This window comes from Pseudonaja textilis, chromosome 1 (assembly GCF_049901715.1).
Source record: "Pseudonaja textilis isolate UNSWEBS1 chromosome 1, rPseTex1.2, whole genome shotgun sequence".
In the NCBI taxonomy this organism is placed as follows: Eukaryota; Metazoa; Chordata; class Lepidosauria; order Squamata; family Elapidae; genus Pseudonaja; species Pseudonaja textilis.
The window spans coordinates 331,102,383-331,119,202 of NC_141990.1; the positions used below are offsets into that span (position 1 = coordinate 331,102,383).

The window sequence follows — 16,820 nt, forward strand, 5'->3', positions numbered from 1 at the left end:
TTGGTAAACTTGTTCAGATTCATTGATGAGTTTAGGTAGGCTTCAGCTAGTTCCAGGCTATTAGCTATATCACTATAGGGTAGATTTGCACAATTTCCTCAATCAGGATGCAAACCCGTTCACTACTGTTTGTAAAATCAAATGCTTGGTACATTGTGTGATACCAGGATATAAGCATAGAATCTACAGCTGATACATAGGCAGTGGATAGGCAGTACATAGGTCCAGGCAGTGATGGATGTTATCTTAATAAATTCAAAAGCTCTTCTATGAGGGAGATGGGTAAGATATTTGGACTCTCCCTTTGGGTGGGGTATTTAAACAGGTGCAGGATGGCAACCTGACAGGGATGCAATGGTGACATTGTGCAGGGGCTGGCCTAGATTCTCAACCTTGGCAACTTTTAAGATGTGTGGACTTTAACTCCCAGAATTCCCCAGCCTAGGTGAACTCCAAAACAATTTCTACTCCTTATTTTCAGGTTAAGCTGACAGTGACCTGCCCCAGATTCAGATGCCAAGTTTTATATTTCACTGGGGATTCAAACACATGAGAAAGAGAAGAGCTAATTGGAGAGAGATCTATTTAACGTTGACCTGGTTTTCATTAGCACTCTATATCTCTTTCCAGAGAATCATGTTTAATAATGGTAAAACGAAGCAGGGTCTTACTTGAAGTAGCGGTTGGGTTTGTAATGCACTTTCATGTGGCCCATCAGGTCTTGCATGTTGGGGAACGATTCCAAGCAGCCCGAAGTGGAACAGCGGAACGTCTTTCCTAAGAGAAACTCAGCAGTTCAGTGCATCTGCAGCTTTATTTGTTGATTTATTAAACGTTCCAATAGAAGAGAGTTCTTTGTAGCTGTAGCTCAGCTTGAACTAGAGCAGGGGTCTCCAACCTTGGCAACTTTCAGACTTGTGGACTTCAACTCCCAGAGTTCCTCAGCCAGCTTTGCTGAGGAACTCTGGGAGTTGAAGTCCACAAGTCTGAAAGTTGCCAAGGTTGGAGATCCCGGAACTATAGAGTCCTTGATGTTTTCTGAGCTTGGTTGTTTGCTTGCAGACATTCATTACCCAGGTGGGTAAAATCATCAGTACAAGGGAGTGTGGGGTTTTCTCCCTACTTTGACAAACTAAATTTTCCCTGCAAGGCAAATCCAACATTCCCTTGCACTGATGATGTTACCTAGTTGGGTAATGAAATGTCTGCAAGCAAACAACCAAGCTCAGAAAGCGCCAAAACCTCCACATTTATTAAATGTTTTTGCCACCTGGTTCCCAACAGCTCTGGACAATTTACAAAATGTAAAAAAATGTTTAAAAAAAAGACCTGTTTAAAACAAGAATATAAAACAGAAAAGAGCAAAGATGGTAAAGATTAAGTAACCCACATGGCAAGAAAGGAAAAGAAGAAAAGGAAGCTTCAGTCATGCTTGCAAAGACCTGGGTGAACAGCCAAAGCTTTAATTAGAGGAGACCTATTTGTCAGCTTTTTGAGATAGCTTAGACAAGAATCACCAGCCACAAATACCAACATTTACCTTTAGGACAAAGTTATGGTAACAGAATCTTGCAAATCTAAAACTACCTCTCTCTTTCCTTACTTTTAAGTCTCTCAAAAACTAGGGAAGATCCCTTCTGAGACATTTTCTCAAATCAATAGGAATAGAGCTGGAAGGGACCATGAAGGACTTCTAGCCCAACCCCCCTGCTCAAGCAGGGGACCCCCTATACAATTTGAGGCAAGTGGCTATCCAGTCTCTTCTTAAAGGCCTCCAGTGATGGAGAACCCACCACTTTTGAAGGCAAGCTGTTCCACTGGTTAACTGTCCCCACTGTTAGGAAGTTTCTACTTAATTCCTGGTTGCTTCTCTCCTTGATTAGTTTCCATCCATTGTTTCTTATTGCCTTTTGGTGCATTGGAAAATGGGTTGACCCTCCCGCCCTCTAATTTGTGGCAGCCCTTCATATACCACCTTTTTTAAAAATTCAGATTTCACTTATTAATCCCTCATCTAGACTGGGGCTCTTCTTCCTCATTTTATTCCCCCCTGCCATTACATGTCTCAAGTTCTTGCCCAGGCCTCAGTTTGCGGAAGGAGAATTCCAAACAGCTTATAAATGAGATGATCCAGCAGGTGGCAGCACCTGTCTGTCGTTGGCTGATTTTCAACAGTGAACAGGATCAGGCTTAATTAATTCTTAAACAGAAGGCCATCAGGAAATCTCAGAAAAAAAGTTTTGCCACAAGGGCAACAGGACATGGACATATGGTCACCAGAAGTAGAGTTCAACTTGAGGGTGGCTATTTTTAAAAACAAGGTGGATTTGTCCATTGAAGTCATTCCTTGTGCGACTTTATAAATAAATGTGTTGCGGAACATTTTATCATCAGATGAAGGGTGGACTGTCTTTCAGGTAGGGTTGGAGGAGAAATATTACCTTATGAACCCTTTTGATTATATCAAGTGTCTGCTCAATCACAGCATGGATATGGGGGAATATGCACTGGCACAGAGTTTTTGTGGCACTCTTGAACTCTGAGAAGTATCTGATTGGCTACTTTTGAAAACAGAACCCCTGTGATGCTGCATTTTTTAATATATGCCCTTTGTAAAACCACACACACAAACTATAGCTATCATTAAGAAGCTGTGGCCGTGTTTATATAAAGAGCTTCACTCGGCAGCAAAGCACAGGTTTTGCATGCAGACATCTGAGTTCTAAACAATTTCAGTTACAAAAAAATCAGTGAATAGGGTTATGAAATGTGAAATAGAACAGTGGGGGGAACTGCCGGTCAAAGGAGTTGATGAAATTCTACACATCACACGTTCAGGGGGCACAAATGAAGCAGACAAATCCTACATACCCTTTGCCTTCCTTCACAGCAGTCTTCCCTCCTTTGCTGGGAAGAACAGAGATGGAGGATACTTTCATTTTCTCCGCAAGAGGAAAATCACAGTTTCTCCTCCCTTTCTTCCCAGCAAAAGATGAACTCTCTGCTGACATTCAAGGACCATGCTAAAAAAAACCCCGATATATATATATTTATTTGTTGATTTATTAAATGTTCCAATAGAAGAGAGTTCTCTGTAGCTGTAATATATATATATTTCTGTAATATATATATATATTTCTTAAGTTTTCGTGGGTATTTATATGTATGGTATTCAGCTTTGTTTGGGTATTTTCCCACGTCATTATAGTTGTGCTTTTAAAGTTGTAGCAATGTTTTGGCAGAATCTCATCCGCCATCATCAGAACCAAACGCCTGGCAGAAAAGACACACATAAAGACTGAACTGTGCACCCTGACTAAAGTACTGACAGCCAACGGTTTCCACAAAAGCAAAATCACTGGCTTGATCCACAAAAACACACTGAGACATAATGGAGACCTAGAAGATGAACAGACCTATGGAACAGCTATCCTGCCCTACATAAGAGGTACTACAGACAAAATCAGTAAGATACTACACAGGCATCACATCAAGACTGCCTTCAAAACAGACAGAAAAATAGCAGCCATCCTAAGAAACCCCAAAGATAAAATTGACCTGGAAAACCAAGGCATATATGAAGTCCCCTGTGCATCATGCCCTGCCACATACAGACCAATAGAAGAATAAGTATCCGCCTGAATGAACACAAAAATGCAGTAAAAAAGCTGGAACACACTTCCTCACTAGTCTAACACATGAAAGCCACAGGTCATAGCATCGACTTCAATGGCACCAAAACCCTAGCCACTATAGAAAACCCCAGCTACAGAATTATCAGAGAAGCCATACAGATTGAAAAAAGACCTGAAAGCATGAATAGAAGAGATGACTCCACCAGATTGGCAATTATTTGGAAGCCTGCACTCTCAAACAAAAAATCTCCACACCACAAGCCAGGCAAACACCTGGGCACAAACAGAATCCCCCTGATACCTCCAGCTCAAACACACCCCAACCAGGCACCCAGATGAAACCTAGCTTCCTAATAAATGATAGCTGTCCATTTACTCGGAGCCAAGCTGCACTAAAAGCCTCCAATACAGGAACACAATGTTGCCAGCCAATCAAGACAAAGCCACAAAACAGACAGAAGATATTAGAAACACCAATCAAGCAGAACACAGCAAACTCCAAGACCAATAAACACAGACCAAGACTCCCAACCAATCAGGATGAAGAAAAAACCATTCTGGCACAGCAGTAGGCTAGCACCAAATTTAAAACAGAAACGGCTGTGAAAGTCTGACTCACAAATGAACACTATACAGAAGCCTGATGATGGCAGATGAGATTCTGCCGAAACGTTGCTACAACTTTAAAAGCACAACTATGACATGGGAAAATACCCGAACAAAGTTGAATATCATACACACACACACACACACACACACACACACAGAGAGAGAGAGAGAGAGAGAGAGAGAGAGAGAGAGAGAGAGAGAGAGAGAGAGAGAGAAACCTCTGAAGGCTTCTGTACCCCTGGCTTAGTTACACACAAATAGACTGATATAAAAGAATGAAAGGGCAAGCCCTTAGGCTCCTATCCTGAAAAATTCAAGAAAGAGGAAAGGAGGAAGCACAATTTTTCATGGTCCCCCTACTCTTCCTCTTCTTCTGACCTGTACTATCCAATGACACCCCCACCCCCAACAGGTTTGAAAAGCCAGCCTTACCCTCAAGGGACTCCGTGGGCCGATAGTGGACCTGCATGTGGTTAAGAAGTTCCTTCATGCTGCGGCAGGCCAGCCGGCAGCCGTCCCCTGAACACTGGTACCGTTTCCCTGGAATAGAAAGTACAGAAGTAGGAGTGCATTTTCTTCAAATGAACTCTGTAGGAGCCTCCGTAATGCCTGCAGATTAAGGGAGCCACGGATAGACTTGGAGTTGAGCTGATCCTAGGCTTGTGTTTCTACCGGTATCACAGATGTGAACTGGCGTGAGAGCCCAGACAGCAGTTTTCCCAGCCTTGGTTTTCCCCTTCTTTAAGATATGAACAAAAGTGGTTTCTCTTCAAGTTAAAAAACTTGAAATATTTTGCAAACTAGCTTGCCTGGAGTTCTTAAAATACCAACCCAGGATGTGAAAGTATAGCTTATAATTTGTTTCCGGGTCCAGTTCAAGGTGCTGGTTGTCACCGTTAAAGCCCTACATGGCCTGGAGTCAACTGGTTATTTGAAGGACTGTCTTTTCCCAGTTATGTCTACCTGACCCACTAGAGCAGAGAATCAGGGGAATGTTATAGGTCCCTTCCGTCTGCCAGGACCAAGGAAGGGCCTTCTGTGAGACGGCTCGCTCTCTGTGGAACATGATCTCTGTGGAAAAAGACTGCCCCCCCTTCGCACTCTTTCAAAAGGTCCCGAAGACATGATTTTGCCAGAGGACCTGGGGACTCCAGAGTAATAGGGAGCCTGCTCCCAAGTAGTTGGTTGAATTGCTTTTGCCATGGGTGGTGGGGGTTCGATCTCCTAAGCAACCCAAAGTCACTATGAGTGAGTGGGACAGCCATATACATTTTCTAAATAAAATAAATGATTGATAGACGACTATAAAGATAAACAGGGCTTTTTGGTGAGAAAAACTGGCAGATATGATGTACACAAGTTCCTCAGCAGGGCTGCAAGGACACAAGAGGACAACACTTCCTACGAGCTTTTGGAGTGCATTGTACAAATGCAGAAGAAAAAATAATGTTAAGTAAGGAGACAATTTCACAAGTAAAGCAAAGGTAGTCCTCTCTGGAGGCTGCCATTCATGTCGTCAGAAGCCATGAATCCTTCTTACACTTTTAATGTTTCTCTACCGAAACAAAGAGCGAGTGAAAATGACTGAGAGGCGATAACAGAAGCGCAGCCTCAGATTTACCTGCGGAAGGCCTGCGCTTTGGGAGCTGCAGATCCTGGTTTCGAGTACTGCTACCCCCACTCCACGCTGGCTGTGTCTGGCTGCCCAAAAGCCCTGGATTGTTAGAACCTGGGAATCAAGAAAAGTAAAATGGAATAAGAGGATGGCATTTTAAGCGAGCGGGTTGCAGCATCTTAAAAACTAAGCCAGGTTTTACAAACCGCAATCGCCGGCTAAGGCTTTGAACCCACCATATTCTCTTATAGTAGCAGCTCAGTTCAGCCCTTTGTCTCTTTCCTTCCCTCTCCAACCGTATTTACCCTCCGATGAAGATGCGGGAGATGTCACCGATGGCACTTCCTCCTTCTCAGCCAAGCTTTGGAGGTGAGGGGGTGAATCTCTGAGCTCGTGGCTGGGCAGGGGAACAGCAGTTAGGGCAGGCAGCATTGAGGGCGGCTTCTCCTGACAAGAGAGAAGGAGATGAAAGCCTGTCAGCAAAGAACAAAACAAGGAAGCTCTTGTCTTTCAGCCTCAGTTTCCCCACAGGAAGAAGAGAATTTAAGAACACATTGCTAAAGAACCTGGTTGTGACCTGCTTGGCCAAATCTCTGGTTTGTGCACTGATCTCTCACTCAACTTTATTTGGTTCTCTTCTTCCACCCTTCCATTCTGATGGCAAAGTTATATGCCCCTTCTAAAACATATGACGAACGGCTGCAGGATTCGTGTTTGGCTAGTCTAAAGAAAAGAAGAATTAGGGGCGACATGATAGCAGTATTCCGGTATTTGAGGGGCTGCCACAAAAGAGGAGGGGGGGAGGTCAACTCATTTTCCAAAGCACCAGAATGCAAGACAAGAAACAATGGACAGAAAGTCATCAAGGAGAGAAGCAACCTGGAATGAAGGAGAAACTTTCGAACAGTGAGGACAATTAACCAGTGGAACAGCCTGCCTCCAGAAATCGTGGGCGCTCCATCACTGGATGTTTTTAAGAAGAGACTAGACAGGCATCTGAAATAGAATATATAGGTGCTCCTGCTTAAGCAGGGGGCTGGACTAGAAGACCTCCAAGGTCGCTTCCAGCTCCACTCTACATTTTCTACTCTACTCTATTCTAATTCTAATTCTCTTCTATCTCCCTTTCTTCTTTCAAGATTCAGCATAATTTCCCCATCATTTTAAAGCCCTCTTCCCCCTCTTTTCTCTCCAATCCTTCCATACTGAGACAGCCCTGTCCTACAATCTTCGTTGCTCTGGCTGCACCACTCACACTGTCACAAATCACTCTACTTCCAGAGATGTTATCTCTTACTGTGTCCCAGAATACAGGTGGTCCTCACCTAATGACCCAACTACTTGGCCAATGTAGTTCCGTCATTCAAAGTTATGACAGGCCCGAAAACAATACTTATGACTCAGACTTGAAGTTCCAACGTCTGCCCCTCCCCCTGGTCATGTGACTGAATTTTGGGCATTCCGCCTGCATTTACAGTCACCTGCAATGTCCCAGGTTTATGACATTCCTCCCCTCCCCTCCCCGAAACAGACACTTACTTCCAGTTTCCAGCAAAAAACACCCACTGAAAAAAAAAATGGGTTTGCTTAACAACCACTGCAAAAAAAAAGGGTCCTAAAATCAAGCAATCATGTGACGACCTACTTAATGACTTGCATGACATGACCATAATTGCGGGCTCAGTTATGGCCATAAGTCAAAGACTACCTGCATTTGCAAATATCTCCTAGAATATGTCTGTGAGGCTGCCTTTCTCCCGTGAAATCATTCCTTTGAATTTATCTTTTATTTTTATTGTGTTAATTTAATAGCTGTTCGAGTGCAAAAGAAAGAGAATGGGCAGGAATGAGCAGAAAGAGATTTATAACTGTACATTTCACAGCTGTACTGCATAACCAAAAACATGTTTTATTCAAGGCTTTTTGGCTCCTGCCCTCTATGAGATTTCAGCTGACAGCTAGCTCTTGACAAGGGCAATGAAACAATTGTTGGCTGCTTCCTAATTTACCATTCCTTTTCAACTTTCCTTCCTGTCTTGATCTCCCAGATCAAATGTTAGATGGTAAGATCCTCAGGAAAAGCACTTGGATAATAAACAACACAAATTTATGCCATGTATATTATATAAATGTATTTAAAAATGTAAATAATAATACCCACTCAATTAACTTGACAGGTGCCACAAGACTCTTTGGGGCTGTTATTGTCACTTCAAAGTTACAGAGTACATTTCAGAGTTAAGGCTGTAAAACACACACATGCATGCATGCGCGCGCACACACACACACACACACACACACACCCTTAAATTGGGTACTGTATTGGATCCACAATCCCTCTTCTAGACCCAAGTTCCATTTCCAGCATTGCTCCTCCAGATGCTTTACAGAAGCTCAGAAACGGAAGAAAAAGAAAAGGGCTACAGCTTCAAGCAAGAACAGCTTCCATTTACATTTTTTTAAAATTTTGTAATCCACGGCAAGGAACATCTAAATATGTGCAGCGTGGTTTGTAAAGTTTATTACACCAACAGTTAAGGCAGAAGGAGGAGCTTCGCAAGCTCTTCTGCAGACTAGAGGGAAAAAAACCAAAATGTTTTAAATCATTCTAATAGGAAAATAAATAAATATTGCAGCAGAGCGTCCCTTGCCTTGGCCTTTCATGAACGGGTAAGGTTTTGATTGTATCACAAATCTCGGTGCCAAGTCTAATCTCACAAGGAAGGAGGCAGATGGCTGGGTGTTGTGGGGGTGTGTGTGTGTGTTATAAATTGAAAAGCTCACAAGGGCAAAGCAGAGTATCCATCAATTGACTGGCTGGCTGCAAGGAATGGGAGGGAAAGACAATGTGCTATTCATTTGGGTACCATTTCTATTCTCGCCTTCCGATAAATACACGATTATAAGCAGAGAGATGGAAAAAGGGTGACTGACATAGGTTTTCTGAATTCACTGATGGAAGAAACGGATCTCTAATAAGGACTCCCTAACTCACCAATATTCTATTTTGCGTTTTCCTGATGCGGATTGTGCCTCTGCATACGTACTCAAGATCTTCTGTTATTGGCTACTATTGGGTTAAGGCCTCTTCTTGTTGTGTTTGGAGTATGTTCCTTCGGACTGATTTCTTCCAGACTTACATTCCATCCCCTTGACTCATAACCTACTTGGGGGTGATGGACACCATCCCTATGCCGGGATAGAGGAAAGCCAAACCATCCAGTTTTCAGGAACACCATGAACTGGGACTGACTACTATAATAACTCTTTCTGACAGGAAGTCCCGCCCTCAGGGCAAAGGAGTGACGCTTCCCTTCATCCAAAACAATATCAAGATATGGCTCCTGAGGTGGAAGCTCTTTTCGACTTGCTTGCCTAAAGTCCATGAAGCCTACTTCCTTCCTTGCCTTGGGTCGGTTGGGGGGGGGGATTTTTCCCAAGGGAGACTGGAATTGTGGTGGAAAGCTGAACCAATAGGCTTGTGAAGGTGTGTAAGCTTGCACATATTTAAATTGGGGGGGAAAGCAGTCGCCTTCAAAATAAGAGCAATGCCGTTGTATTGCACACATAGTGTACATCTATTTACATTTGATTTCTAGTTTCCAATTACCTCACGAGGGCCGGAGAAGGACAGCCAAAGGGCCAGATGTGGCTGGGGGGGCTGTAAAAGAGCCTTCCCTATTCTTTAAAAAAAAAAAAAGTGTGCCCTGCAAATTGCAAACACCGCATGTAAGAAACTGAATACTGCAATCAAAATCAGAACATCTAATTTCAAGAAAGAAATTAGGAAAGAAATCCAGTTTGAGGGAGTGGTTGAGGCAGGGGTGTCAAACTCAATTTCACTGAGGGAGACATCAGGACGGTGTTTGACTTGGGGAGGGGCTGGGGGGGCGAGGCCAGGGGGCCTGTCCAGCATGGCATCACTCGTGTCAGGGGGGCCGTGGTGGCCCCAGTGCTCTGCCAGTGAAAATGGGCTCCTGGGACCCATTTTTGGCCATGACAGCCTCCTACAGCCCTTTGCCAGCGAAAATGGACGAGGGCGGTGGAGGGGGGGAGCTCCATTTTTGCTAGCAGAGGGCTTCAGGAGGTGATTGTGGCCGAAAACAGAACTGGGATGGCTGCATGTGGCCCTCTTGAGCTCCGTGTTTGCTGGCAGAGGCACCATGGGCCGATTCTTCAGTCTCCTCGCGGGCCAGATCTATGCACTCCACGGGCCAGATGCGACCCACGAGCCTAGAGTTTGACACCCCTGGGTTAAGGCATCAGCCTAGATTAGAACCCAGCTGACTATGGGTTCTAATCCCAGTTAAGGCACAAAGCTGGCTGGGTGATCCTGGGCCAGTCATTTTCTCTCAGCCCTAGGTAGGAAGCAGTCTTTCTGCCGAAATCTTGTCAAAAATACCGTACTTATGCAGACTATCAAGAATCAAGACTGATTCAGAGGCATAAATCAATTTAAGAAACCTCAACAATGTGGTATTCTTTGATCTACTGTATGTTTGCTATAGGGAGAAAAGAACAAACTAGTTTTAACAAACACTAATCCTAACCACATCAATTAAATTTCTGAGGGCACAGTAACAAGTAATGAAGACAAATTCCATCCACCATTATTATTTTACAGTGGTACCTTGGTACTCATTATTAATTGGTTCCTGGAGGTGGGATGAGTACCAAAAATAATGAGTACCAAACAACTTTTTCCCATAACGAATAATGTAGCGAGTCACAAGGCAGCCGAAAATGACACACGAGTTCTAGCTGGTGTGTTGAGTACCAGCACAAACTTCTTGCATCAAAGTGCGCCAAGTACCAAATTCAATAAGTTTCAAAGCAGTTGAGTAACAAGGCACCACTTTATTTGGACTGTGTGTTTGGCTTGAGTTTAAAATTTAGTTTTTAATATGTTGCACATTGCCCATAATCCTTTGGGACTAGAGTGGGTGGGTTACAAATGCTGTTTACAATGAATAAGAAAATAAATAATTCATCTAAGGGGCGGATGGAGAGACAAGCAAATACTAACACAGGATTCTTTCATATTGTGTGTCTGGGTGTGTCCCCCCCCACATCTCTCTCTGTGCTTCCTCTTTTAGGGAGCCATGTAATCAAAGCAAAACCCAATAGCAAAACACTGCACCGTCCCTCGCTCCATATCTTTAACAAAACTAGGACTAGAATTAACTCTGATCCTTAATCGTAGCTGATTAAGAAAAGGCAATATTATAAGGTTACAACTGTGGAAGAAAACCCAGCAAGGACAAGATTTTATTCCTTGTTTACTTCCTGCAGCCATTCTGTTCTTCCTGCTTTCCCAATATTAATTCCTATTTATTTATTTGGTGTCTTCAAGTCAACATTGTCTACTAGCATCTGCCTGGACTAGTTCCCTTGGCAAGGTTTTTCAGAAGTGCTTTACCATTGCTCTCTTTCTAGTGTTGAAAGAGAATGACTGGCCCACCCCACCACCACCATGCATGCTCTATACCAGTGGTAGCTCACCTTTTTGGGGCTCCTGTGCTGAAAATTGCATGCACATTCACATGCCAGCACCCAGAAGGCAATGCGCATGGGCCCCTCCCCCATGCCCCCTGCGCATGCACATGCAACCCCCCCCAAGCACCACGCACCTCTGTGCATGTGTGCGAGATCCCCCGTGCACCATGCATCTCTGCGCATCCATCTCTATTTAGTTCCAAATTAATAGAATAAAACAGCTATTTGACACTGGCATCTTGCTTTGCAATTCCTCCGGCAGGCAATGGAATTTTCCAGGTCAGCAACAAAGCAACTGAATATGTTCTATTATTGGTATCTGCATAATGCTGTTTTGGTACTGGGATTGCATTATTATATGACACAGATCTGCCTCTAGAGTAGCAGGGTTAGTATAAGTATGTGTTTGTCTGTGTTAATATATACTTTATATCACACCTCTCTGGGTGTGAATACAGGAACTAAAAAAAGAGTTTCCTGCCAAGTTGCCTGAACTTTCCAATTAAGCTTTAAGTTAAGTAGGTTAGATTTCATCAACCTGATGCCATCCAAATACATTGGACTTCAACTCCCATAAGATCTAAAGCAGCATGGCCAATAATGCGGAGTATAATGGGATTAATCAATACAGACGGAGGTCACCCCATTGGACAAGGTTATACTCCATAAGCTAAGAATATAGTCTTGCACAATTTTACCCATAGTGATTTCCCAAGGAATTACATCATAAAACTCATGTTAGGGTCAATAAAATATAAAACAAGAAACAAAAACACAGCATCAGTAAGGGAGGAAAAATGGCCCAGCAAATGATGACCAGATGACCAGAACGTTACAATTAGGAAAAGTGAATTAAAATTTCCATTGGCCTCTGTATTCAAAGGAGTAACACTACAAGCCAATTCATCTACAGAAATGAATGGAAGTAACACTGTGGTGAGCGACTTATTCCTGCAATTCAAATCGGTTCTAGCCACAAAGCTGTCTGCAAGCAGTTTCCTTGAATTATTCAACTTGGAAAAGATTAAAGAGGGGGAGAAAAAACTTCTCCTTTTAACATCTCCTTGCTAACTCCTTGTATCAGACCATAGACAAAGCTTTGCAAATTGTGATGTGCATATTCCTATTGTCTCAACAGATTTTCTACATTAAAAATTAAACCAGGAACAAATATCAAATTTTCACTAGTGTGCAAAAAGATGGTGTTATTTTAGGAAGGCTGAGGGCACATTCAGACACCAGCCCTGGTAGGAAAGGACAACTAATTCATTGTTTCTTAACCAAAGTCCCTTTCAGATGTGTGGACTTCAACTCCTAGAATTCCCCAGATTGCGAATGCCTCCTCACCCCCCATCGGGCGTGCGTCTGTCTGTCCGAGGAACGCTGCCTGGGGAATTCTGGGAGTTGAAGTCCACACATCTGAAAGGGACTATGGTTAAGAAACACTGCTCTAATCCGGGACATCCGCAAAAATATAAATATCCTCAAACTGTTGCGTCCGCATTCAGAGGCAAATCTCTCTTCTCTTCTGCCCTGCCCCGACGCAGCAAAGCCTTTGAAACCTTCCCTTAGCCCAGCCATTTGCCTCGGATCGGACCGAAAGAAACAAGCCAGCTTTCCAGACGCCTTGACCCTCTCCTCCTCCGGGCCTTTTTGGGGAATATCCCCAGGCAACAACTCCCCGGCCGACAACTGCGAAACCCTTTTCCCTTCGATCGGGGGGGGGTGGGGGGAATGTGGAAAGCGTGGCTTGCATTTCAAACCAACCAAGCAATAAACAGCTACATACACAACCACCATGAAATGGGAGATACGCTAGACCCAAAGAGGGACCTGGAGAGAGAGACGCTAAAAGACCACGATGTTTTGAAAAGAACCACACACACACACACACACACACACACACACACACACACACACACACACACACACACACACCCTTTGGCTTCGCCAACAGCCCACCTACCATTTCTCCAGTCGGCAGGGAGAGCTGGCCGGGTCTCGCTCAGACGCTGCTGCTTTCCCAAAAGAATGATTATCTGTTGAAAAGGGGGAGGGAGGGAGGGAGGGAGGTTTAAAAAAAAAAGAAGTCCTGGGGTCGGGGAGGGGGAGAGAGAGATCAGCCGCGACTCCACCAGCATCCAAGGCGGAAAAAGAGGGTTACATTGTAGCCATTTTAACGCGGCCGCAGCTGTCGCGAGATCGGAAGTGCGGGGGAGGGAGGGAGGGGCTGGGGGTTTTCGAAGGGGAGGGAGCCCGCGTTAGAGGCACCCCCCCCTCCAGCGGTGCGGGAGAGAAGGGGGCGGAGAGACAGAAAGAGATACAGACAGAGGGGAGAGAGAGAGAGAGACACGGACGGAGAGTGACAGAGATATAGCTGAGAGGGGAAGAGAGAGAGAAAGAGAGATTGGGACAGAGAAGGGGAGAGAGAGGGGAGGGATCGGGGGAGAGAGACAGACAGACAGACAGAAGGGGGCAGAGAGAGAGAGAGAGAGAGGCCCGATGGGGGCGAGGAAGGGATCGCCAGAAGCCGAGTTTTTAAGAATGAAGCTTCTTGCAAGTCTCCCTTGGCATGTCCTAAATACGCTTTGCTCAAACTCGGCAAAGTAGGGGAAATCCACACGGCCTCTGAACCCGCTCGCAATCTCAGAAGCAGGCACACAAGGCAGGCACGCAGGAGGAATCCGTGAACTTCCACAGTAGGCAGGGAGTAGAGATAGGATAAAAGTTCAATTACTGAAGGTCTGTGTTGATTCTCAGTCTCATCCAGGTCAGGGTTGTCCCAACGGTGCTTTTTTTCAAGAGGCAACTGGACTTCCTTTGGGTTTTTTCCTTTGAAGATCTTTTGCCTCTCACCCAAGAAGCTTTTTCAGCTCTGACCGGGAATGGAAGGATTTATATTCCTTGCAGACAGCTGGTCATTTGCATTCTTTTACAGTGCAACTTCCTGCAGAAAGCACAGTGCCACAACAATCACAACACGATCTTTTCCTTTCTGCGGTTTCAAGAAGCTCCACACCCATTTGCACTACTGGGGTGACCCTGAGGGCACAGATAAACCTCCAAGTGGCCTCAGTGACTTTCTAAAAGAATGCAAATGCCCAGCTGTCTGCAAGGAATATAAATCCTTCCATTCCCCCACTGGTCAGTCAGAACTGAAGAAGCTTCTTGGATGAGAAGCAAAACATCTTCAAAGAAAAACAAGGAAGTCAAGTTGCCTCTTGAAAAAACACCTTCGGGATTTAATTACTGCAATTCAAAGTCTATTTGTATAAACACAAAGGAAAGGAAAGTCACAGTATATGTTTTTAAATTCAGTTCATTGACAACAAATGCACCTAGGATAATAGATATGGATATGTGTCAATCATTCCTTCTGCTAGAAAACATCAGGAGGGACATTCAGAAACACTCACATGCAAACAAGAAATGGGCAGGTGGACAGACAGCAGCAGGGTCTCCTGTATTCAACGGAAGGATTTTTTTGAATGGGAAGCATACAGACCCTCTACTGCCCTTCCTCCCACCCAGCTCTATCAAATATTAGTAGGGTACGTATGAGGCAGCTCTGGAAAATCAGAAAAAAATCTGCACTGGATGGAATGGCATGGCCTGTCAGGGCATAGCTATTTAAACATCTAAATCAGAACCATCCACCCTGCAACAATATAAGACTAATTTGCATATAAGTAAAACCTTCAAACCTGGTTTTAATGTAGCTGCATAATGCACATGCTTATCATGTACCTATGTGAAGAATAAAGACCTTTCCTGTCTGAACTATAAAACTGCTAATATATTCAAACCTACATACCCACCCACAAAGGCCCAAGGCAGCATCCCAGCAGCTGCAGATATAAAAACAACTGCTTCACCAGTTCATATATTTTGCAGAGGAAGCAAAAGAGAGGAATATGTTTAAGGTTCGAACAAAGGAGCTTCCAATAGCAGATTGTGTAGCTGTGCTTCTCAGCTGTGTTTTGATCATCATGCATATCCCACAACTGGAAGTCTCTTTCTAAAAATTAGAATCTGAACCTGCTGAATCAGCTGCAACAAAAGGACTGTACAGATTAGATTTCACCCCTCCTCCCCACCCCCATTATTTCAGCTCTCTGATGCCACGAAGAACAAAAGAAGGTCCCCTGAGACAAAGGAAGGGAATGGCCAAAGGCTTGATATATGCAGTGACAGCTGAAGTGAAGAGCAGGGAATGGCACTTTCTTTCTCCTTTGGCATTAGCCCGTTCATTTTTCACACCAGCTGTGGAGGATAGTAAATCTTCCCCAAAGCTCAAGGATGCAGGTAAAAGGATTCTCCCCAGCACAGGCACATGGGTTTTCTATGGCATGTTTGCTTCCCTGAGGCCTGCTGGATAAGCTACATTGGGCTTGGTTCACACAATAAATCCCAGCTAGGTTTACCTAACATGCTAGACTGTAAGCTATGAATTTGTTCAAATGACCAAATTCACAAGCCAAATTGGCCAAGCAAGCCACACTGTTGGCTTGAACACTACGTGTTTTTTTTTTTTACAAGTTTGATAAACTGGATTCCCTGTTGGATGGTGATTGGTCCTCAAGCCCACAAACAGAAGCTCTGTGCCCCCACAGAAAACAAATTGGGTTATAACAGGGACTCTTGAGGATGAAAACAAAAATATTCCACCAGCGATGCCAACCTCAAGTCATGCATCGATTCCTAGTTTTCTTTCAAGATTGAGTTAGAAATAAAAGTCAATACAGATAGTCCTCAACATCCGGCCACAAATCAGCCCAAAATTTCTGTAAAGTAAGACATTTGTTAAGTGAGTTTCCCCCCATTTTATGACTTTTCTTGCCACAGTTGTTAAGTGAATAATTGCAGTTGATAAGTTAGTAACCCAGTTGTTAAGTGAATCTGGCTTCCTCATTGACTTTGCTCATCAGAAGGTTGCAAAATGGGATCACATGACCCCAGGATGCTGCAAAAGTCATAAATATGAATCTATTGCTAAGCATCTGAATTTTGAATCACATGATCATGGGGATGCTGCAAAGGTCGTAACTATGAAAAATGGTCATAAGTCACATTTTTCAGTGCCACTGTAATTTTGAACGGTCACTGTAATTTTGAACAGGCTGTTATAAGTCCAGGACTACCTGTATATGCCTTTTAGCATATGTAAGGATTATTTATTGCATGCCTTTTCTCAAGGTGATAGTGTGGTTTCTGCCTTTATTTTACACCCGCAGCAGCCACCCTAAGAGGTAAATTGGGTTTAAAGGCTAGGTGATTGCCACCCAACAAACTCCATGAAATAAAGTGGGAACATGGTCACATTTTACAACTCCCGGTCCAACATTCTACCCACCATACTCTTCCCTGCACTTTGGACAATCATGTCTCAAGTTTAAAGGGCCTTCTGTATTTTTCAAAAAAATTATTGATCAGAGCTGCCTGTAATAAATAAAAATAAATGTAAG

At 43.9% G+C, this 16,820-nt stretch overlaps 1 protein-coding gene and 1 long non-coding RNA gene across 3 annotated transcripts in view; both read right to left on the reverse strand.

The window, feature by feature from the left end:
- LOC148128415 (uncharacterized) overlaps positions 1 to 16,820 on the reverse strand; it is a 101,066-nt gene that overhangs the window by 50,457 nt on the left and 33,789 nt on the right. The gene's annotated exons all lie outside the window — the stretch shown is intronic.
- ZNF414 (zinc finger protein 414) overlaps positions 1 to 16,820 on the reverse strand; it is a 30,411-nt gene that overhangs the window by 8,887 nt on the left and 4,704 nt on the right. The window contains exons 1-5 of one of the 2 annotated variants that reach the window (XM_026698875.2): positions 13,322 to 13,769; positions 6,165 to 6,306; positions 5,866 to 5,973; positions 4,677 to 4,784; positions 672 to 777 (exon numbers count right to left, since the gene is read on the reverse strand). In XM_026698875.2, the coding sequence (XP_026554660.1) occupies positions 672 to 777; positions 4,677 to 4,784; positions 5,866 to 5,973; positions 6,165 to 6,306; positions 13,322 to 13,324 (467 nt within the window). In that variant the 5' untranslated portion in view covers positions 13,325 to 13,769. Of the gene's footprint in view, positions 1 to 671; positions 778 to 4,676; positions 4,785 to 5,865; positions 5,974 to 6,164; positions 6,307 to 13,321; positions 13,770 to 16,820 lie in introns of those variants that run through there. The other variant, XM_026698876.2, reaches the window with a different exon arrangement.